Source organism: Salvelinus namaycush, chromosome 22, assembly GCF_016432855.1.
Source record: "Salvelinus namaycush isolate Seneca chromosome 22, SaNama_1.0, whole genome shotgun sequence".
Classification (NCBI taxonomy): Eukaryota; Metazoa; Chordata; class Actinopteri; order Salmoniformes; family Salmonidae; genus Salvelinus; species Salvelinus namaycush.
Window position 1 is genome coordinate 15,227,354 of NC_052328.1, and position 24,125 is coordinate 15,251,478.

At 46.5% G+C, this 24,125-nt stretch overlaps 1 protein-coding gene across 1 annotated transcript in view; it reads right to left on the reverse strand.

Moving 5' to 3' along the window:
- Positions 1-275: 275 nt before the first annotated feature.
- LOC120017406 (inactive ubiquitin carboxyl-terminal hydrolase 54-like) overlaps positions 276-24,125 on the reverse strand; it is a 53,523-nt gene continuing 29,673 nt past the window's right edge. The window contains exons 7-21 of the mRNA XM_038960155.1: positions 22,533-22,679; positions 21,717-21,866; positions 18,214-18,382; positions 17,795-17,974; positions 16,313-16,489; positions 15,270-15,864; positions 14,991-15,124; positions 14,410-14,571; positions 13,709-13,828; positions 10,051-10,219; positions 8,174-9,138; positions 7,911-8,044; positions 5,767-5,883; positions 3,872-4,100; positions 276-3,244 (exon numbers count right to left, since the gene is read on the reverse strand). Coding sequence (XP_038816083.1) covers positions 2,607-3,244; positions 3,872-4,100; positions 5,767-5,883; positions 7,911-8,044; positions 8,174-9,138; positions 10,051-10,219; positions 13,709-13,828; positions 14,410-14,571; positions 14,991-15,124; positions 15,270-15,864; positions 16,313-16,489; positions 17,795-17,974; positions 18,214-18,382; positions 21,717-21,866; positions 22,533-22,679 — 4,086 coding nt within the window. The 3' untranslated portion in view covers positions 276-2,606. The remainder of the gene's footprint in view (positions 3,245-3,871; positions 4,101-5,766; positions 5,884-7,910; positions 8,045-8,173; positions 9,139-10,050; positions 10,220-13,708; positions 13,829-14,409; positions 14,572-14,990; positions 15,125-15,269; positions 15,865-16,312; positions 16,490-17,794; positions 17,975-18,213; positions 18,383-21,716; positions 21,867-22,532; positions 22,680-24,125) is intronic.

The following is a 24,125-nucleotide window of genomic DNA, read 5'->3' on the forward strand; positions in this document are numbered from 1 at the left end:
TGGGGTCGAAACCAGACTGTTCCAATACGGTCCGTATTGATCGCGGTCCGCCAGTTGAGTATGGGGGCTATAGAGCATCTTAGAGTCAGGAGCTTTTCCTGATCACATGATCTGACATGGATAAACGCTGGGCCCTAGTTGTAGCCTACAACATAGCATAGTATAGCATAGTCACACAGAAACAGACAATCTTCATACTCTGCTCTTGTTTGGAGCACTTTGTAACAACTTTATTGCAAAAATACAAGTTCCATCTGCTAGCACAGCATTTACAAACTAAGTCCAAAATGGAAATCTGTCAACCCTTCCTTTATATTACCAAGAAAACACATCCTCTTAACATTTAAGTTCGAAGGATATCATTATCTGTACACAAATGTACACTGTTCAGCTGTCGCAGAATCTGTTTATTAGCATGTTAAATAAAAGAAAATGGACACCTGTCACCTGCTCTTCTACTGCCAATCCACGAGGGGGCAGTGTTGCATAATGTACACAAACTAAGGATTATTAATTCATTTTCATCAAAATGACTCTCACTAAAGTGGCACTCTTTGGTTAAGTGTTTAACATCTGCAACAATCCAATTACATTTCTGTTTCAGAGACTGTTTTCCCCAAAGAAGGACAACACCACTCGCACCCAGTGAATTGCACTGCAGTTGAGCATCCTAAATTCTTTATTAACCATATGATTTTAGCAATTGTTTTACCTTAAGACACTCAACTTTCTTCATTAAGCTCCATTCTCTTCATATTTCCTCAGTCATATCTACAGTGTAGAAAAATACGTGTACAAATATTCCAAAACAAATCAGCAATATCGTAGAAAGCAACAAAACATAATTTAGTAATTTCCTCCATTTCAGATTGTAGATAACGTAAGTGTATTTTGTAAGGCTGTAGCTCGCTTTTCCTCCCAAGCCAAAAAAGCGACTTCACTGTAATTGGGGCTCTAATGATCCATAAGTTTACATCATCAGATCTAAAATCTGCCTCAAAAAACGAGACAAAGTTGGCTTTTGTTGTATTCCAGAGCTACTGTATAAATCAGCGTCTTAGTAATATTTGGGTTGAGATTTCAATTAGGAACTAATTAGCCATCCCCGGTGTTGGCGCATCACAAAGACAAAACATCAAGAAAAAATGTAAATGGGTCTAACGTTCAAGATTCAACAAGTACGATTTGCTAAAAGCCATTGAATTGACAGCGTGATAGTCAGTTCCCATATATGTTCTCTGTAAAGTACACTGTCACTACATTCTCTCTACGAGTCTAAACCTCTGTACTTCCTTAGCACTCCAGATCACCATCCTCTAAATACCCCAAGTCTTTAAAGTACAAAAACCGGTTAATAACATTGAGAATCTCCCGTAACAATGGGAGAAATGTCAATATAAATAAAACAGCAACAGATAAAACTATCTCAACACTTCTGAAGTGAACTAAACTTGTTTAAACGCAGTTAGGTAAATTCCCTGCACTAAGAAAATCTCATTATTACTTTATAACGTACTCTAAGCCGAGTGATTCCGTCAGTCGTAGATGTGCTGAACAACCGTGCATAGCTGCAGGGCCGTGGAAAGCCTCAAGAGAAAAGTCTAGGGTCCTTAGCCCTCTCTAACTGAGAGACACACAGGCCCATTCTACAAGAGGGCTCTAATCACCAGACAGTGCTAGCTAGTTGATACAATGCAAAGTACAGCAGGTCTATGGCAGAGTATATACAGAGGCTGAAAGATTAGTTTGACAATCTATACACTACTTACCCAGGGCACCCTAAAAATGATAAATACAGTAGTACAGTAAGTAAATAAATCTGAAAGCTCAGAAGGTCCTGTTTTAGTGTCAGTATACAACGAGGAGAGGAGAGAAGAAGGTGTTGTCTCTTCCTATCCAGACAGGGAAGGGTTGGTGTCAGGAAGCAGCCTTATGATGCATCCATTTCACTGTCTAATACCTGTTAAAGAATAATTCATGACTGACAACAAAAAAACATCCCCACCCCGTTAACTCAACGTCCGTCTTCAGTCTTTGTCTGTAACAGGCTTCCTTCAAAGGGTTTTATCGTGACCCCTGGGAACAACAGTGGAACCCCTAAACCTCCAGCTGCGTTGTTGATGATGTGTCAATGGGGGAATGAGGGGTGTCCTAAACTCCAAGAAGCACAATGCCTCTCGCCATCCACCTCAGTGGACACTCAGTGCAAGGTTTTCACAACCCCCTTCTACCCAGCCTGGACTCTGTCACCTTCCAATGTTGTTGGCATCGCTCTGGATCACACCATCTTTAAACAACCTTAGATGAGGCTAAACATAAACTCTATCGAAATAGACCAGGTTTAGGACCAGATAGTGGTTGGCCTGTCTGGTTAAAGAGGTTTGGGGCACGGTTATACTATAGACAGTAATTGATGGGAAACGAAAGGGCCACAATCTGCTAGAACAACGTGCCCCAAGATCGCTGTTAGTCTCCCTAACACTCAGGACTAGAGTCTGACTTCTACAGCCCAACAGGGAACAGAGACAGAAAGAAGACCGAGAGAGAAAGAGGGGGTGTGTGTTGGGAGTGAACTGGGTCTGTTTGTAGGGTGACGGTGAGCTGGATCAGCTGGCAGGCCGGAAGCGGGCCATATAGGCCCAACAGGACTGGCAGTAGTGGCGGGAGGGCTCGGTGGGCAGCTGTTGGCACAGGGAACAAAGTGGGGCACTACCGGGGCCACGGGATGAGGCCCTCATTCGAGGTTGGTCAGGTTTCTGGGTGGGCTGATGGAGGGGGTGGGGGTCCCGCATGGGCATGGACGGTGGTACCATCCTGTAGTCGGGAGTCCTCCAGTCAACATCCGGGGGTACATCCAGGCGGAGGGGCTGGGTGGAGGTCTCGTTGGACAGCTGGTGGTAGGCTGGGTGGTGTTGGGGAGGTAGGCGGGTGGGTAGGATTGCGTTGATCCTGCTGGGTTGAAGGGGCTGCCTGTAGCCGTTTATGGTGCCTCTAGGGGGGGCGGAACGGCGGGGGTGGGAGAGGGTGGCGTAGCCCGTGTCTGGGTGGCTGTAGTACCCAGGGCCAGGGCCGGGGCTGGGTCCTTCCCTGGGCTGGGGGAGAGAGGAGGACCCGGATGGAGGTGCCCTGCGAGGGGCCCGCGGTAGTGTGCCGTAGCTCAGTGCAACACTGTGGTAGTTTTCACGGGAGAAAGCTTCACCCCGGTCAAACACAGCCAGAAACTGGTCTCCCTTCTGGTGATCTCCTGTGGGGGCAGATCATTGTTAGAACACAGCAGAGAACTAGCTATTCCAGTACAGGCACAGCGGGAAACACAATGTACAATCAAAGAGCTCTGTGAATTTGTTCCTGTCACATTTTCTTTTCAAAAGGGTCGTTTTGAGATATTTATTCAACATAAATAAATATTAATATAAATTACCGTGAAAATGCATATTTCAGAATCTAGACATACTCCATATGTTAGAGAACACTATAAGTAGTATAATGACACCAAGATGTTGTCTGTATCACGTACGATTAACAGATCATTATGTCTTACAGAAGGCATGTATAGGTCTAAAATGGGCCTAAAATGGCCACTTTCATCATGATTTTCTCAAAGATGGTTTGTGACACAAATGTAAAAAGTATGTAAAACATCCCTCCTCCCAATGAAGTTTCAATGTGAGAATTGACTGAACAACCTGGGATACCCAGAAATAGATTCTGCTCCCGCTGGCGTTGAATCACCTAAACCATGCAGTGTGACCAGACATACAGAGACAACAAAAGGAATAACAGACAGTGAGAGTGTGATGTGATCCACGTCTGATAGGGCCATGATGGTGCTGTGGTTTGATGACGGGAGGTGGAGGGGGCTGACGGTTACCTGAGCGTCCCAGATAGGGCCCCGAGGAGGGGGGCCGCGCTCCCTGCTGAGGGGGGTGCTGGGACAGTGCTGGGGGGCTGTAGTGGTGGTTGTTGTGGACGTATTGGTGTTGGGGTTCGGGTGGAGAGAGGTGGGTGGAGGAGGGAGGGAGGTGCAGGGAGGACGTGCTAGGGTGACGTGCGGTGACTCGGGGGTCCGCATGCTTTGGCATCCTGGTAACTGGGGGCTCCTTATTTTTTTTATTAAAGAAAAAAGAACGAGGTTCAGTTTGAGAGAGAGAAAGAGAGAGATCCACCACAAGGTGAGAATACCCAGCAGTTGAGAGGCAGAAAGGAGAGGAGAGGGAGGATGAGAGGAAAACAGGTGAGTTAAAAAACAGGTTGACAAGGGATGGCTGACCCACAAATGAAAACAAAACAAAAACAACACAGTCAGGATTTCAAATGGCAACACAAACCTCCCCATCTATTCATATAATGCAACAGAACCATGTCTAGCGCTGGTCTTTGTTCTTCAACCAAAGAATGTAAGCTGAACACAAGGTTAAAAGCTTAATGGACTACCTGAATGATTTATGGATCATTTATAGATTCCGCCTCTGGCATTTTGCTGAGTGAAGATCACACCACTAGAGGCTCCAGCACGGCAGTTACATTATGTGAACACCAGATGGAGGTATGACAGTATGAAACAATCATATCCACTGGGAGGGAGGTGTGACGATGATAAGGTACACTGATGGTACATGATGATGTAATGACGTGCTCGCCAAAGCTAACACATGCAGCTCTGAGTGGGAGTGACAGCTGTGGCATTCCCCAGTCAGGAACTGAGGCTTGCGTGTAAGGCTCTGTGTTTGTGTGTATGACGTATGCACAGTGTGTATGCATGTGTGTGTGACGTATCCACAGTGTGTATACATGTGTGTGTGATGTATGCACAGTGTGTATGTATGTGTGTGTGTGCGTGTGTGAGTGTTAGGGCTGAGCAATTAGTGTTTTTTAAAGGCATTTTTTTTATATATAATCATGTTTTTCGATTTAGGTTAAAACACTTTTTTTTTTAAACATTAAATGCATTATGAAATATGACCTTTGTAATTGAAATTCCAAAACCAAACATTTAAAACATTCCATTATCTCTAACACAGAATAAAACAATTAATAAGAGCCCATTACGGCTTACCACTTATTATGAACATTACTAAAATCAAATATTTCAGTTGTGATTAGATTAGACGGTTGTCTGGCTGTCAGGAGGTAGCAGCCAGACAGCCATCTAACGTTATCTTTGTGCTCCCCAACGAGTCATACTATTTAGCTAGTTGGCTCGAAAAGGGTAGCCGTGATCATTGGGTTGCCACAGCTGCCCATGCTGAAGAGCTGTCTGACAAAATCACTATTTTAGTAGGTTTTAAGACTGCTACAACTATCAATCGGGTAGAGCTACCTCGAGTCACAAACTGTGTCTATCCCTCTCGTCACTGTGTTGGTTACGTTCCTCTCTGTGTGGGAATGGGAAGACGAGGTGCAATGGATTCTGGTCATTGTAGTTAATTACCACATTTTCTGCACTGAACTAGGTTGAATAAGTGCCTATTGAGTCTTCAACTCCCTACAGCGTCCCACAGTTCGTTCTTTATTTGATGTCTCTCGTGCTTGATATGATTTCTCTCCAGAGAAACGGCGCATTCAGCTCACAAAAAAAACGAACAAAATGTTATTTATTTAATTACATTTTAGTCATTTAGCAGACGCTCTTATCCAGAGTGACTTCAAGTAATTGAACCACCCTCTCTCAGTTGTTTAATAAAAAAAAATACATTTTGGTTAATCGCTTAGCACTAGTGTGTGTGTGTGTGTTTGTTTGTGTGTGTGTGTGTGTGTGAGACTCACGAAGCTGCGGGAGGGGGCGAGGTGTTCCGGTCGTCCCCCTATGACTGTGCCACTCAGACTGCGGGTGATGCGACGGAGGTTCTCAGCACTGTAGTTCTCGTCATCTGCGAGTGGTCGCTCACATGACCCAGGCTACAGGGAAACAACAGACACATCGTGTCAAACGCCCTCCTACACACACAAACACATTCCTGTACAGACACAGGGGCTGACACAAACACATGCCTGTACAGACACAGGGGTTGACACAAACACATGCCTGTACAGACACAGGGGCTGACACAAACACATGCCTGTACAGACACAGGGGCTGACACAAACACATGCCTGTACAGACACAGGGGCTGACACAAACACATGCCTGTACAGACACAGGGGCTGACACAAACACATGCCTGTACAGACACAGGGGCTGACACAAACACATGCGAGTCCAGCCACACACGTCACTCAGATACAGCCTTCGCACATCTGCACCAAATCACTACACGCAGCCTCAACACACATCGATACACACAGCTTTGAACACGCATCACCACTCACAGCCCTGAATCTCACAACTAGCCAACACACACACATATATATACAATGCCTTCGGAAAGTATTCAGACCCCTTGACTTTTTCCACATTTTGTTACCTTACAGCCTTATTCTAAAATGGACTGAAAAAATTATAATCCTCAGCAATCTACACACAATACCGCATAATGAAAACGCTAAAACAGGTTTTTATTTTTGTGTGCAAATTTATTCAAAATATAAACAGAAATACATTATTTAGATAGGTATTCAGACCCTTTGCTTTGAGACTCAAAGTTGAGCTCAGGTGCATCCTGTTTACATTGGTCATCCTTGAGATGTTTCTACAACTTGATTGGAGTCTACCTGTGGTAAATTCAATTGATTGGACATGATTTGGAAAGGCACACATCTGTCTATATAAGGTCCCACAGTTGACAGTGCATGTCAGAGCAAAAACCAAGCCCTGAGGTCGAAGGAATTGTCTGTAGAGGTCTGAGACAGGATCGTGTCGAGGCACAGATCTGGGGAGGGGTGCGGAAAAACCTCTGCAGCATTGAAGGTCCCCAAAAACGCAGTGGCCTCCATCATTCTTCAATGGAAGAAGTTTGGAACCACCAACCGCCGCCCTGCCAAACTGAGAAATCGGGTGAGAAGGGCCTTGGTCAGGGAGGTGACATAGAACCCGATGGTCTCTGACAGAGCTCTAGAGTTTCTCTGTGGAGGTGGGAGAACCTTCCAGAGGGACAACCAACACCAATCAGACGGAAGCCACTCATCATTAAAAGACACATGGCAGCCCACTTGGAGTTTGCCAAAAGGCACCCAAAGACTCTCAGACCATGAGAAACAAGATTCTCTGGTGTGATGAAACCAAGATTCAACTCGTTGGCCTGAATGCCAAGCGTCACGTCTGGAGGAAACCTGGCATCATCCATACGGTGAAGTTTGGTGGTGGCAGCATCATGCTGTGGGGATGTTTTTCAGCGGCAGGGACTGGGAGACTAGTAAGGATCGAGGGAAAGATGAACGGAGCAAAGTACAGAGAGATCCTTGATGAAAACTTATCCAGAGCGCTCAGGACCTCAGACTGGGGCAAAGGTTCACCTTCCAACAGCACAACGCAGGAGTGGCTTCGGGACAAGTCTCTGAATGTCCTTGAGTGGCCCAGCCAGAGCCCGGACTTGAACCCAATCGAACATCTCTGGAGACCTGAAAATAGCTGTGCAGCAACGCTCCCCATCCAACCTGACATAGCTTGAGAGGATCTGCAGAGAAGAATGAGAGAAACTTCCAAAATACAGGTGTGCCAAGCTTATAGTGTCATACCCAAGAAGACTCAAGGCTGTAATCACTGCCAAAGGTGCTTCAACAAAGTACTGAGTAAAGGGTCTGAATACTTATGGAAATGTGATATTTCATTACATTTTTAAAAATAAATTAACAAAAATTCCTAAAAACCTGTTTTTACTTTGACATTTTGGGGTATTATGTGTATATTGATGAGGGGGAAAAAATATTTTATCAATTTTAGAATAAGGCTGTAATGTAACAAAATGTGGAAGAGTCAATGGGTCTGAATACTTTCAGAAGGCACTGTATGCACACAAACGTACACACAGCACGTGGATACTGACCTTGGAGTGTTGTGTAGGGCTGCTGGTGTAGCCTGGCGTTCTGTAGGCATGTCTCTCTAACTCGGCTGTGGGAGTCTTGGAGCGGCCAGGTGCAGCCAGCCCAGACAATAGCTTCCTAGCCGCTGCAGATACAACACAGAGACACAGTATTAGGGGTGGACAGCTCTCGCTCACTTACTCTTTCTCAATCATTGTTTCTCAGTCCCCCCCCCCTTTTTTTAACAGTGGTCACTGGTCAGTGAATATCTTACGCTGCTTGTTCGTAGTGGGCTGGGGGCTGACTCCGCGTGGGGCCCGGGGCAAGCTGGGGGCCTGTAGGCTCGCTTGGTACAGAGAGTCTAACTCTGACAGCTCCTCGCAGGGCGACCCCACCACAGGGGCAGGCTGGGAGTTGTAGAAGCGGGTCACGTTCTCTGCCCAGTGATCCACTGGCATGGCGGCTCCTGACCTGTAGTCCCCAGACGCCGGGGAAGGGGTCCGCCCTGGTCGGCTGGGGGCGGGTGGAGGGTAGTGGGAGTCTGTGGGAGGGGTGTAGAAAGGGGAGTCGACAGCATCAGGCCGGCCCAGGCTCAAGCCGGACCAGTTCCGGGTGGGAGGGGGAGGAGGACCGAGCCTGGAGGTGTTGGAGGAGATAGGGACAGGGGAGCTGTGGTTCTGATGGGCAGGAGGGGGCTGAGAGGGGCACAGGGAAGGCCGTCTGGGGTAGGCATTCTCCATGTTGGCATGGCCCCTTTCCTCTGAGGTGTGGCTGACTGGGGAGGGTGTCCTGGAGTGGGGGTGTGGGGTGGGCAGAGTCTGGGCTGCGGGGTTACTGTTCCAGTGTGGGGATGCAGCTGGCTTGTAGTTGGGCAGAGCTGGAGGCTGGTCATGGCCTCCCTCAGTATGGCTCTCGTCCCAGCCGTCCACGCACAGGGCAGGCAGGGACATGGCAGCGTGTTTGTGGAGAGGTCTCACATGAGGGAGCACGCCTGACATATCCAGTCCTTCCCAGCGCCCCCTCGCCTCCGCCACGTACCCCCCTGTGGTTGACCCTGTGTGAGGGCTTGGGGGCATAGAGACAGGGGGGTGGCTCGAGGGCTCAGGGAGTGAGTTTGTACTGGAGGGGAGTGGCTTAACGTGGAGAGGAGAAGGCATGCTTCTGGTGGCTTCCAGGACTGCTTGCGGTTGGTCCTCCTGGACGTCCATCAACAGTATTTTGATTGGGACAGGCTGTTCACTAGGAAGGTGGAGGAAAGAGGCTCACGTTATGGGCTGGTTAGTGAATCATGGCCAGGCATCTCTCATTGGTCTGAGCTCTGAAACAGAGGAGGAGTTTGTGTTGTAGGTCTAAAACGTGTGTGTGTGTGTGTGTGTGTGTGTGTGTGTGTGTGTGTGTGTGTGTGTGTGTGTGTGTGTGTGTGTGTGTGTGTGTGTGTGGGTATGTGAGTTTACTGTGCGTGTGAGCGAGATGACTGTGAACGTGTGTCATGTTCCTGTAACAGATGTACTCTTTATGGACTTTGGTACAGGCTAGCCCAGGGGACAGCTGGGTTGGCTCAGAACCGGACCCCTGGGAAAGGCACTCGTGTCTGTGGACCCCCCTGGCTCCTGGCCTCACAGCAACCCCCACAAGACTAAACAGTAAACACACACACAACCCTTCCTCCACAAAACACAGCAGCGTTAGCTGCATTTTCACTGAATACGATGTGGCATTAGCAAATATTAGTACATCTTCAAACACAAGAGTCAAATTGTGTGTTAGGAAAAAAATATGTTGGATTAATGGATAGATGAAGGATAACATCAGCAAACTGATAAAACTCCAAATATTTAAGCCTACTTTAAATAACCTAGGTTCAATGAAAGGAAACAGCATTTCTCGCTTTGTATGCACATTGAACACAACTTCTACCTATAAATCAATGGTATTTTTCCTATACTACCTGCAAGGCATTTTGCATGTTAAAGAATAAACCAGGACTGTGTGATCCCTTGTTCCACTCCTTCCAGAGTCACATGAGGAGCTCAGCCAGGAGTGTGGGCAGAACAGGGCAGGTCAGCTGGAGGACGGGAGTCACAGGACACAGACAGGAGACAGTGCTGGTACCTGGGGGGCCCTTGGGGACAGGGACAGGGCTGATCCTGCTCCTCTGTCTGCTCCTGATCCTGTTGCTGGGGTCTGTCTTCCTGCTGCTGCTGTTGCATGCGCTGCTGCAGGCCCCGCGCTCTCCTCATGCACTTTTGCAGCCGGGCCTCAGCCACTGTCCTGCTATGAGTGTTAGCACCGCCCTCATGCATGGGAAGCCTGAGTTTAGCTACAGGGCGAAAAAAAAGGGAAGGAAAGCAGAAAAGAAAAAAAGAAAAATGCAGAAAATAAAGAGCTGAGTTATGGAGATGCATGCAAAAACACTTGGCACAAAACTAAATCATAGGATTAGACTTGAAATAATGGGGGTGGGGTTTGGGAGGGGAGGGTTTTGGGTTCGAGGAAAACACAAACGGGCACCACACTTGGTACATTAAAATGGACACAAGCTAGGGAAATGAATATCCACAGTGACTCTTAAAAGATTCTGTTCATATGGCACAATGGTTAAATCATATCGAATAATGTTAAATTAATCAAAGTGAATTATGTTAAGCCCAAAAACTTAAATTGATGGTTTTAAGCTGAGCCCTTCCCTAGGCGCAATATCTAAGAAGGCTGAGAAGAAACTAAAGGCTGTTCCTTGGTATTTTGACTCATACTGTATCGTGGCAGCTGAATTGAGAAATACAGAAGCAATTTTTCTTGGTTAGCTGGCGAAATATCTTTAGTTCGGACGCTTTTAGTACTCGACTTGACTTGCTGTAGATCTTAAACGGAGAAATGGGGTTTGTGGGACAAGGGTTTACTGGGGTGCCTGACAGGGGAAACTGTGTGTGTGTGTGTGTGTGTGTGTGTGTGTGTGTGTGTGTGTGTGTGTGTGTGTGTGTGTGTGTGTGTGTGTGTGTGTGTGTGTGTGTGTGTGTGTGAGAGTTGGGTGTTTGTGAGCATTCCTCCGTGGACGAGTCAGGAGTATAATACACACATTCAATGTCCAAGACGCTCACGACAGAGACAGTGATACTGTGAAAGTTACATCAATACACAGATATACTAGGAAATGAGGACAAACAGACAAGAGACACACACCATACTAACAGACTCACTGGCATGTTGACATAACAGACCGAGGACACATTGTCCTAACTGAGCCTTTGGGAGACTTGGTTGTCATAACGCTGGGTTCCCCACCCTCTTTCACCCCCTGACCCGTCCCTCTCAGCACCGCCAGGCAGGCAGGCTAGTAACCACGGTGATGGGTAAACACGCCGACAACTCGCCTCGTTTCATTATCATCAGACAGAGACGGTTGGTAGACAGAGGGCTGCCGACCTTTTCAGCCTTCTCAAACTTGTGTTTAGACAGACCAAATTGTCCCTTCCTCTTGTCGTTACTCATTCAAGACTGCTCCTCGTGTTTATGGGCTTTTATTTTAGGTTTAGGCCTTATTGTAAGTGTGACTGGACAGAAAGCACAAATGTCATAATATTTGGATAAAACAAGAGCTACAGTTGAGGGCACTAAAAAGTTAGGGTTTTGTAACAAACTATCGCTAGGAGACGATAGAGCACCATGCTGCACACACATTGCGGCAATTATTCTTCCAATACAGTGGCACAAGTTAGTCTTTCAGGTATAGACTACTCATTTGACTGGTTCAAACCAAGTGACTCTGTGGCCTGGAAGTAGATAGTTGTCCAATAGGACCCTCAAGTTCACACCAAAGGTTAAAAATTGTCCTTCTTGTAGCATTCACATGATTAAAAATGTATAAATATATACAGTGGGGAGAACAAGTATTTGATTCACTGCCGATTTTGCAGGTTTTCCTACTTACAACGCATGTAGAGGTCTGTAATTTTTTATCATAGGTACACTTCAACTGTGAGAGACGGAATCTAAAACAAAAATCCAGAAAATCACATTGTATGATTTTTAAGTAATTCATTTGCATTTTATTGCATGACATAAGTATTTGATACATCAGAAAAGCAGAACTTAATATTTGGTACAGAAACCTTTGTTTGCAATTACAGAGATCATACGTTTCCTGTAGTTCTTGACCAGGTTTGCACACACTGCAGCAGGGATTTTGGCCCACTCCTCCATACAGACCTTCTCCAGATCCTTCAGGTTTCGGGGCTGTCGCTGGGCAATACGGACTTTCAGCTCCCTCCAAAGATTTTCTATTGGGTTCAGGTCTGGAGACTGGCTAGGTCACTCCAGGACCTTGAGATACTTCTTACGGAGCCACTCCTTAGTTGCCCTGGCTGTGTGTTTCGGGTCGTTGTCATGCTGGAAGACCCAGCCACGACCCATCTTCAATGCTCTTACTGAGGGAAGGAGGTTGTTGGCCAAGATCTCGCGATACATGGCCCCATCCATCCTCCCCTCAATATGGTGCAGTCATCCTGTCCCCTTTGCAGAAAAGCATCCCCAAAGAATGATGTTTCCACCTCCATGCTTCACGGTTATGATGGTGTTCTTGGGGTTGTACTCATCCTTCTTCTTCCTCCAAACACGGCGAGTGGAGTTTAGACCAAAAAGCTCTATTTTTGTCTCATCAGACCACATGACCTTCTCCCATTCCTCCTCTGGATCATCCAGATGGTCATTGGCAAACTTCAGACGGGCCTGGACATGCGCTGGCTTGAGCAGGGAGACCTTGCGTGCGCTGCAGGATTTTAATCCATGACGGCGTAGTGTGTTACTAATGGTTTTCTTTGAGACTGTGGTCCCAGCTCTCTTCAGGTCATTGACCAGGTCCTGCCGTGTAGTTCTGGGCTGATCCCTCACCTTCCTCATGATCATTGATGCCCCACGAGGTGAGATCTTGCATGGAGCCCCAGACCGAGGGTGATTGACCGGCATCTTGAACTTCTTCCATTTTCTAATAATTGCGCCAACAGTTGTTGCCTTATCACCAAGCTGCTTGCCTATTGTCCTGTAGCCCATCCCAGCCTTGTGCAGGTCTACAATTTTATCCCTGATGTCCTTACACAGCTCTCTGGTCTTGGCCATTGTGGAGAGGTTGGAGTCTGTTTGATTGAGTGTGTGGACAGGTGTCTTTTATACAGGTAACGAGTTCAAACAGATGCAGTTAATACAGGTAATGAGTGGAGAACAAGAGGGCTTCTTAAAGAAAAACTAACAGGTCTGTGAGAGACGGAATTCTTACTGGTTGGTAGGTGATCAAATACTTATGTCATGCAATAAAATGCAAATGAATTACTTAAAAATCATACAATGTGATTTTCTGGATTTTTGTTTTAGATTCCGTCTCTCACAGTTGAAGTGTACCTATGATAAGAATTACAGACCTCTACATGCTTTGTAAGTAGGAAAACCTGCAAAATCGGCAGTGTATCAAATACTTGTTCTCCCCACTGTATATTTTTTTTTAAACATTTGAGTCATGTAGTAGACGCTCTTATCCACTGTGACTTACAATTAGGGCATCTTAAGGTAACTGGGTGAGACAACCACATCACAGTCGTAGCAAGTACATTTTCCCTCAATCAAGTAGTTATCATGGCCAGCATCATGCTAGCAGTTAGCATGGCTGTCTTATGCACAACAGTGATGAGGACTACAGGTGGAACCAACAGAGACACACATAGACAGACACAGGGACACAGACAGGTCGGTGGTGGTACAGTGTTATAGCGGGGCGACTGGGCTGGCAGCAGGCACAGGGAGGCAGGTAAAGGCTACTTACACATAGCTTCACTAACCACTGACAGAGCGGCAGATACATCGCCAGCCTGCTCCAGCCGCAGAGACTGGTCTAGCAGCACCTCAGCGTCCGGCACACACCGCTCAAAGCTGTCCCCTTTGCCTAAAGAACACGCACACCAAAAGCAAAGCTCCTTAAACGCACCAAAAAAAGCTCTTTAAAACAAAAAAGGCACACTGTGGGGTTGAGTTAACTGAAGACTTATGTTTCACTTCAGAATCGCAAGTGCCTAGCACCACTTACCTAAATCACTGAATAGTGCTACAAATCTCACTAGTTCATCCAATTTCTCTCCACTACAAACGCAGCAAACAATCAAACATGTTTCTAACCCTCTGAATGAGGAAACGTCCTATTGTGTGTGTGTGTTGGAAAACAGAAGTCCCACTAGACAACCCACTCAGGGTGCTTTAAACAGGGAGCACTCAGACAACTGCTACATAAACGCACTCAGACAACTGCCAAATAAACACACACACACACACACACACACACACACACACACACACACACACACACACACACACACACACACACACACACACACACACACACACACACACACACACACACACACACACACACACACACACACACACACAGGGCAGGGCTGCCTCCCACAGAATAACTAATACAAGTCATTGTTCTCTAGGTTGGGTCTGGAGCTGTGTCTGGGGCCTTACCCTGGTTCTGAAGCTCGTCTAGGTCCATGAACTTGCTGGGTCTGGGGTTGAACCCCAAGGCGGCCTCCTTCTCCTTCTCCTTCCTCCTCTGTAACTCCTGTTCCCTCGCTCGCCTGGCCACCTCCTCCTGCAGCTCGTCCAGCTCGCTGCGGCCCTCTCCCGCTGTGTCACACACGCACGCACACAAACACGTTGATATCGCAGCTTTCTATAACGTTCCCTGTTCTATATCAAGTAAGAAAAGGTGTGGGGAGTGACAGTGTGTACACTTCATCACACTTTGAGCACACAGAGACACAGATATGAATGAACAGAAACCATCTGCTCAGGGGTCACATGCCATGAAACCATTCCATTATGTGCAGCGCACGTGTGAGACAATAGTGTGTAAACATGATATGGTGCAGACATGCAGACATGCACATTAAACATGGTGTGATATGGTGAACATGCAGACATTCACATTAAACATGGTGTGATGTATATACACACCCCCTAAAACAGACCCAAATCACACGTAAAAATACACTTTCCCACACACATTGTGGGAAACACAATCACACACACGGACTCAGACCTACCCAGGCTTACGTGGCTGTTGCCTCTGCATGAAGCCTTGACATCCTGCAGTAGAGCGCTGCTGCTCTTAGACTTGGGCACGGTGCGCCATGATGGACCTGAGCCAGAACTGGAGGGCTTCTTCAGACCGGTGTCCCTGAGAGACACGCAGGGAGACAGACGGAGAGGTCATACGCAGTTCACCATGTCCATGTGTGACTCTACCTTTTTCGGATATGTGAGTTACGGTCATCTGGAATCTTTCATAGTGGTCATAACGGTATGAATACAGTTGACTGTACCTGTGTGCATTAGCAGCATTGGGTCCCTCACTGAGAGGCATGTCCAGGCTGACAGGACTGTTACTGTTCCTCTCGCTGCTCTCATAGCCGCTCTCCATCCTCTGGATGAGCCTGGGGGGCTGCTGCTCCATCTTATGGCCCCTGGGGGTCGGCAGGGTCCAAGAAGAGGCCATATTACCAAAGGGCCCCTGTCCTTTTCCAGTGACTGACCCTGTGGAGCCCTCGGCTGGGGCCCCACTGTCTTCAGGCAAGGTGGCCCCTAGGGGACTATACCCGGCCTGTCTGCGTTTCTCCCTGCTGAAGATGCTGTCTATATTGAGGACCTCTCTCCGGGGCCTCCAGGCCGGTCTGTAGCGTCCCCCGGAGGAGCTGGACTTGGACTCACTGCTGGTGCTGTCGGCCTCCCAGTCTCTGGACTTGGTGGCGGCCCCCGGCTCAACCCCTAGACCTCCAAGGGCCCCGGAGCCCGAGGAGGAGGCGGAGAGGGGCCGGCTGTGGATAATGTTGCTCATGGTCTCCTTGAAGTCCCTCAGTCGACTGGAGGAGGAGGACTTGGTTGCGGTGCGTGGTGCCTGCTGCTCTTTCAGAGTCTCACCTAGAAACCAGGGAGAGAGGGGAGAGAAAAGGAGTGAGATTGAAGGAAGGGAGACAGAGCGAGAGCGGGAGATAAAGACGTTAGTGGTATGATGTCATGTGTTGATGGGGGAGAGGTGGAAAAAGCAAGAAAATAATGGGCTGAAAGTGCAACGTGAGTGACAACTGATAACTGGACAGAACAAAATAAAATGGTGAGGACACACATATTACAGTATACTACACGATACCCTACTCCTGTACCTGATTCTGATCTTCTGGTTAAATTTGGAAAACAAAAATACTTTGAACTACTGAGGCACTGATTCTGATGAAGTGTAAGTTTCTAGATACAGTATATAGTCTCCTGAGCCATCATGCCCTTATTTCATAGGTCACTTGTCCCCTGGCTCTGCTGTGTGGTTGGTCACTAGTCTCCTGGTTCTACCGTGTGATTGGTTCCTGCATACCCTCGCTGTGGTAACCTGCAGACGTGGCCTCGTCAGTCTTAGAGCCCCGGCTCCTCTCCTCAAGTCGGCGAGGACGACTAGAGCTCCGCCTCCTGTCACTGGCCCCGCCCTTTCTGTCCACTGTCCCACCTTTCCTCAAAGAGTGGCACTGCACTGGTCCACTGGCCGCCACTTGGCCTTAGCAACAATGAGAAGCGGGGGAGGACATTTTGAATGACCGTTTATGTGGTTAGGACATGCGAGACATGATGACACATGATCAATGATTAACATGATTGGGTAATGGCTGTGGCTTTAATCCTCTATACAGTACATACAAAACTGTCTCAGTATGTTGGGGTGAGTATTACATGCATAATCCTAAGTAGTTGCATGTGTGCAAGGTAAAAGCATGAATAAATATATAGCTTAGTCTGTGTATATGCGTGGGAGTATACTGTATGTGTGTGTGTGTGTGTGTGTGTCAATGTGTGTATGAGTGTGTATGCATGTGTGTGTCTGCGTGAGTGTGTGTGTGTGTGTGTGTGTCAATGTGTGTATGAGTGTGTATGCATGTGTGTGTCTGCGTGAGTGTGTGTGTGTATGTGTGTGTGTGTGTGTGTGTGTGTGTGTGTGTGTGTGTGTGTGTGTGTGTGTGTCTGTGTGTGTGTGTGTCTGTGTGTGTGTGTGTGTGTGCATCTATTCCATATATATGTTTGTGTGTATATAATAGGGCTGACCCCAATTAGTCGACTGGTCGATAGGCTGTTGGTCGACCGAGATTTTGTTTAGTCGAGCATTCAGCAAATATATACATTTTTTATGGCACACGAGAAACCTGTCTGATTCGCACTTATCTCAGTGAACTAATCCATTGCGGAGGCAGAGATGAATCCATTGCGGAGGGCGCGGGGATGGAACGGTCCAAGAAGAAGGGGAGTGTGGCTTAAATGCACAAAGCACGTCTCGTTCCAGAATGTGCTCTCTCCCGCCAATTTGACAACATTCATTGTTTCATCACTTCATTGTGTGAATTGTTTTCCTTGATTCTTAGTGTCTATCAATTCCCCATTACATAGATCACCAGTATTACATTTACCGTTAATTCCTATCATTTCTAATCTGCAATGTTTGTTTGGTTATGGTAATTTATGTTTATGTTAATGCATTCAATATATTATCATTACAGTCTTTACATTGTTTGCAGAGCACACAACCTATGCTACATTTGTGAGAAACAAGTTTTGGTGTATTTCATTCCAGTTTTGTCAATTTAGTCATTGTCGCTACTGTCAATGTTGAGTAAGGACGCGCACCTGATTACGCATAGAAGTAGACCTAAGCTACCTGGCCTGCGCGCAAATGTAGGCTTATAAATGTGCCCATTTGGGGCTGACAGTATTTCTGATTGTCGTAACTCACCACCACTAATGAGCTGTGGAGCTTCTCAAAGTAATGTTTTCTTCACCTCAAACAATTGAATTGAATTCCTCCGCCTCCTACCTGTGGTCTCCAGGCTGCTGTGTGAGGCTGCATCATTGTCCGGGTTACAGATGACGGTTCCCTGGGAGTCGGAGGAGAAGTGGCTGGCCATGGACTCATGGTGGGAGTGGGAGTACTTGTAGGAGTAGCTGTCTGTCGACGAGTCGGTGCGAGTGTCACTTGAGATGGATGGCTCCCGGCCTGATGACGACACATGATGAGCAAAACACGTCAGCATGACAACGGAACAGACACAGACAGCCTGCAGAGATAATGGGATAACACAAGCCGCGGTACCAGATGGGCGGGGTTTGCACTTTAGGGACTATTCCATTAGTTCCATTTGAAAGAAAACAGATAGTATTTGAACCCAGGCGTAGTATGTAACAGCCATCCTGTGTGTGTAGCAGTGATCTTGTGTGACGCGAGGCGTCTCGTACCCGAGTCCTCGCTGTCGTAGTAAGCCTTGTTGAAGTGGTGCAGGTCCAGGCGGGAGGGCAGGTCCTGCACTGACACGGGCGTCCCCCGGGGGTCAGCGTAGAGCAGTAGCAGGGGTTGATAGTGGCCCTTGATGCAACGCGACACCACGTCCTTCCACTTGGGCCCGATCTACCAGGAAGAGAGGAAAGCGCTGTCACAACTTTCCAGGGAAATCCAAATAAAGGTGTTTAGATGTGAGTATTCAGCCCATCCCTGATGTGAATCTCAAACTGTTGGGACAGAGAAACATCCAGAAAATTACACACAGAGCAATGCAAGTGAGCTCACATAAGAATGAGAGTTAGTAAAATAAAACATTTACAGTACAATATTTACTGGAAAACATGAACTGACTGTAAGTGCCAGAGGGGCAAGAACCAAGAGTCACGAGGGAAGTTGTTATCAAGCAAAGTCTTTCCCTCCATTTTCCAACCCTGTCTTACCTCAACCTGGTTTTCCCAACGCAAGAGTGTGTGTTTGAAAGTCTAAATGTGTGTGTGTGTGTCTACAGTGGTGGCCGCTGTGCTCTGGCTCTCTATTGGCCACACCCTCCTGTCCAGCTGGCCAGATAAACAATGGAGGGATATCCACTGTTTCAGGCCACTTTTGTTCAAACCCTCACTGGCTCACATGCCGGCTTTACAGACACACAGAGGCAGACAGAGCGAGAGAGAGACAGAAAGAGAGAGAGAATGAGAGAGCGCTACTTTGTGTGCAACTGTCCAGGAGTGAACGTACAGCACAGCCATTATGAGACTAAAGCAATGATAAGATAAGAGAGGAGAGAAGGAAGAGGAGGGGGAAAAGGGAAGAAGGGATGTCAGAAAGGAGATGAGACCCAGACCAGTGGGGGGGGGGGGGGGGGGGGCTGAGAGAGATACACCACAGCTGGGTCAGCAGGCCAGGCGTGTGGAACTAACTAACTAACACCTCTGCTCGTTGCTCACACACCAAGTCACACTGGGAGACGGGACCTGACCTGGAATTGCAGGAGAAGCCAATCAGAAATCGCACCCATGACTGCTCACAACACTGCTGAAGTGTGAACCACCAATCAGAGTTCATCCAGTTGACCTCATGTGACAGGCTTTGGGGTCCTCTCTTTGTCCATGATAAAGACTGTGGCAGGTTACATGTTTCTTTGCATGAACAACTGTACATACTTGTTGATTGTTGTTTATATTGTAATTTTCGTATGGTGTGAATATCCACCGTAGGATAATAAAGTTGACTAAGGGCAATTCCATGGTAACGGAATTACGCGGAGATTTTTCACTTTAAAATCTACACTAAACAAAAACCATTGATTTCAAAGTTTAACAAACCGTAGAGAACTCTATGCACAAGGACTATGTTTAACAATTCCCACTGAACATTTTACAAAAACCCATTTACAGGAAGAACTGTGCAGATACAAAGTATGGTAACAGAATAAAACTGTGTGAGATTTTACCGTAATTCTGTTACCAAACTTTGCATCCGCACAGTTTTACTGGTAAATGGTTTTCTTTGAACGGTGTAAATTGTTCAAAGCAGTCTCAGCGTAATTCCGTTACCGTGGAATTTCCCTTAAACTACTACTATGACAACCATCCCTCCTTTGGCTGTCATGACAACACAGCCTATGTCACATATAAAACATGGAGTAAAAACAATGAGAAATGAGATGAGATGAAATGAGCAACAAACAAACAAACAAACACAGAGAGAGAGAGAGAGAGAGAGAGAGAGAGAGAGAGAGAGAGAGAGAGAGAGAGAGAGAGAGAGAGAGAGAGAGAGAGAGAGAGAGCTTAGAATAGGTCCGATGGACCAGGCCACTGTTTAGCAATGAAAGAAAACAGGTATTTCGCTGTTAAAACATGAATATCCTCTCCCTCTTGACACAGCAACGTGAAAGAGAGAGAGAGAGACATTAACATATAAGAAGGAGGACTCATATCTGAGAGGATTCCCGAAAAAAACACTTGTATAGCTCATGTTTATGTCACAGTAACATCACCCAAGTGAGGAGCACAGCACAGCCAATCATGGCTTGTATGATTTTTAAATACAAACATACCAGGAGAATAAAACACAGAAACTACACAGTAAACTTTTTTTACATTTTTTTAAAAATACATTCACACAGAGTAAGGATGGGCATTTGACGTTTTTTGACTGTTTGAGTACTCAAAATACATTTTTAGAAGACAAGGGCCACACTGGAATGAAAAAAGTTGCCCGTGTGAAGTGATGCGCACCTTGAATCTGGAACAGTCGTTGTCAAAAAGTGATCATTTGAAACAGGGCTCAATTTGGGGAGTGGAAAGAAGAAACAAGTCTGGGTTACAAACATAAACTGTCTTCTTTTCGATATACATACGTTCGATTTAGTTCGTTCTGCCTGTTCTTTGGAATTTTCTAAATAGATCAACAAATCCACATTGAACACTGTATGGTGATGAATTACAGCCATGACATCTGTTTGGTGACTTAGACCTGCGCTTAATGATTCTGAGGAACATTTCTTTATTTTATTTAACCTTTATTTAACTAGGCAAGCCAGTTAAGAATAAATTCTTATTTACAATGACGCCCTACCCCGGCCAAACCCTAACGAGGCTGGGCCAATTGTGCGCAGCCCTATGGGACTCCCAATCACAGCTGGCTGTTGAACCAGTAGTGATGCCTCTAGCACTGCGATGCAGTGCCTTAAACCGCTGCGCCACTTGGGAGCCCAAAAAATGTGCTCTTTGTCTTTATCAAACTAATGTTTTTGCAAATTTTCAGTGTGGAACCTGTCTATGTTTAGTGGGGTTATAGCCTAGGCTAACTAACTCTAAATGGCAGTTTGCAAAGTAGCCTAAGCGGAAAATAGACAGGACAGGAATTATTTAAAAACTGAAGCTCGTTGTTGGAACACATATTTTCCTACTTCAATCAACCAGTCCATTTTGAATTGAAGATACAACTGTCATCATTTGGCAAGGAATGTAGTTTGTGTATCCTATCAGTTAGATACGTTTTTATAGGTATTTATTTCTGTAGGCCTAACGGGAGCTTGTGTGCGCACTCAGCACGCGCGAGCGTAGGGAGTGGTCGGAACGCAATTGAGTGAATGAGACACAGAGGGGAAATATAATTTAGGGAGAAGAACTGTGTGATGTAAAAGCAAATTAACATTGTCTTCAAGACAGAATTTTACTTGCCCGTTCAGGCAGCCACAAAGCACATTCCACCAAATAGTTTTACAGTATTTGATCTCTGGTTAAATATTGAGCTTTGACGTCCGTTCGAGTACTCGATTACTCATGCCCATGCCTAACACAGAGTAGGTAAAAGTTGCCCCTAACCACTGACACAGGGTCAGATATTTTTTCATCATAATGGTTATGGCTAGGGTTAAAGTAATCTTAGATCTGTGGATAAGGGCAACTTCTGGAGCCATTCACCCGGGTCAATTTGGTATTTTTTTTTTTTTTACCTCTTTGACATGTGCGTCGTCAAAGTACATCCACTTGCGTATCTTGGTCTGGAAGAAGAAGGTGGAGTAGTGCTTGCCGTAGTAACACACCATGCCCACCAGGTAGAGCTCTGCCTGCTTGGCTTTGTCATCAGTCACTCTGTAGAAGAGCTGTGAGGCACAAGGAGAGGACAGATTGATGCACTGATATTCAGCCCCATAAGGAAATTCAAAATACACTGTACTGCAATACTGTACATCAAAAACATATGTGGGTTAATGTCATTTCTCCTGGTCAAGTCACAAGGTCAGTAACAAATTAGGCCCTTACAGTAAATATAATCCATAATACATTTTTGCCTGTCATACATTTACATCAACTGAGGCCCAAACAGACATCAGGAATGTTGGTATCAGATCCCAACACAACTCTCCAGAGGTTCTCAAAGGTTAGCTCGCTTTTACAGCCGGTAAACACCATGAAAGATTCAATAGAGATGGAAGACGGTGCCTGACTTGTGTGTTTACCACTGAGTCAGAGTATAGAGACATCAGACTTCTTTTTACCCACTCTGGTGTAAAGGCTAGACACATTACAGCATATGCAAACCCAGAACAGCCTAACCTTGTGGCATCTTGTAAAGGAAACTGTAAGAGTCTGTGTGTGTGTGTGTGTGTGTGTGTGTGTGTGTGTGTGTGTGTGTGTGTGTGTGTGTGTGTGTGTGTGTGTGTGTTTGTGTGTGTGTGTGTGTGTGTGTGTGTGTGTGTGTGTGTGTGTGTGTGTGTGTGTGTGTGTGTGTGTGTGTGTGTGTGTGAGTGTGTGTGTGCGTGTCTTACATCCCCCAGGCGCAGGCAGGTGCCCAAGCTGTGGATGACGTCCTCTGCCAGATCTGAGTGGTCAGAGTCCCACACCAGACCTATGGTGATGATCTCGGGAGAGTTCATCAGCACCCGACGGATGCGCAGCTTCTCCCCGCAGTTACTCTGAAGCAGGGAGGGAGGGAGAAAGAGAGGAGGGAAGGAGGAGAGAGAGGGAAGAAGAGTCCGTGTGAAGAGGAGGTGGGAGAAGAAAGGTAGAGGGCAAGAGATGGAGTGGGAGAGGCAGACGGTAAATTGAGCGTAATAAATCACAAATATAAACACAAAATCCTCTAACAAACAAAGAAATCCTAAAGCAAAGTCTACCATGACTCATTACGTACTGAGTGGACAGTGATCTTTATCCATTTAGCTAGTTCAGCGTTGACGATGGTTCATTTCAAGGCAGCACTCACAGTGAGCTGTGTCTGAAAAGGTCAGCTGGCTATAGGCCAAGTCCTGACAATGACATCCCCCAATTCAAGTGTCACTTCTATGCCTGTCACAGAGAGCCAACCGTCCTTTACACTGGGTCCAGCAGCATGTGGGGTTCCTTAAGAGAAGGTTTACCACAGGATTCCTTTCATAAAGCTGATTTTGGCCAGAGCGGTGTGTGTGTGTGCGTTTGTATGCGTTTGTTTGCGTGGGAGAGGGACGCATGTCACCGCATGCACCTGCCATCTTGACCTCGTTTCCCAGAAGTGAGGCTGGAAACAGGCAGGCGGAAGGCCCCCTGAAGGCAGCGACTGTGCACACGCCAAATTTGCCATAAACAGAGGAGACTTTCTCACAGCACATGAGAGCACTGGGGTTTCTCACACACAGACCAGCGGTAGAAGCCTCAGAGTCAGCCAATACTTACAGAGAAATAAAATACAGTTCTGAAAAATGTCTTTAATTGTACAACATTGTGGGAGCTCGTTAGATATATGTAGACTCTAGTGTTCACCTTACGGGACTTTAGAGGCTTTAATGTTTGATAAGACAAAGCTGGGAGGGAGTACATGCATAATAGGAGTAATGTCTGACTGGGAGATTTCATGTGGTTGAAATTTTCAAATAATACTTTGAGCTGCTCATGTTGAGCTCCCCTGGTCCTTTCAGTTCAGTGTCGAACCCAGAGATATTACAGTCGGAGCACTGAGGACTGTGTGCTTGGCTGACCTCCGAATGTTGTTTACTGCCACTCTAGAAGCCATGGAGTTCCGCTGAACCAGTCGGCCCACACTGTCACGCCCTGGCCATAGAGAGGCTTTTATTCTCTATTTTGGTTAGGCCAGGGTGTGACTAGGGTGGGCATTCTAGTTTCTTTATTTCTATGTTTTCTACTTCTTTGTTTTTGGCCGAGTGTGGTTCCCAATCAGAGGCAGCTGTCTATCGTTGTCTCTGATTTGGAATTATACTTAGGTAGCCTTTTCCAACCTATGTTTTGTGGGTAGTTATTTTCTGTTTAGTCTCTGTTACCTGACAGAACTGTTTGCTTTCATTTTGTTACTTTGTTCAAGTGTTTTTTGATAAATAAATAATCATAAACACTTTTCACGCTGCGCTTTGGTCCACTCCTTCCGACGA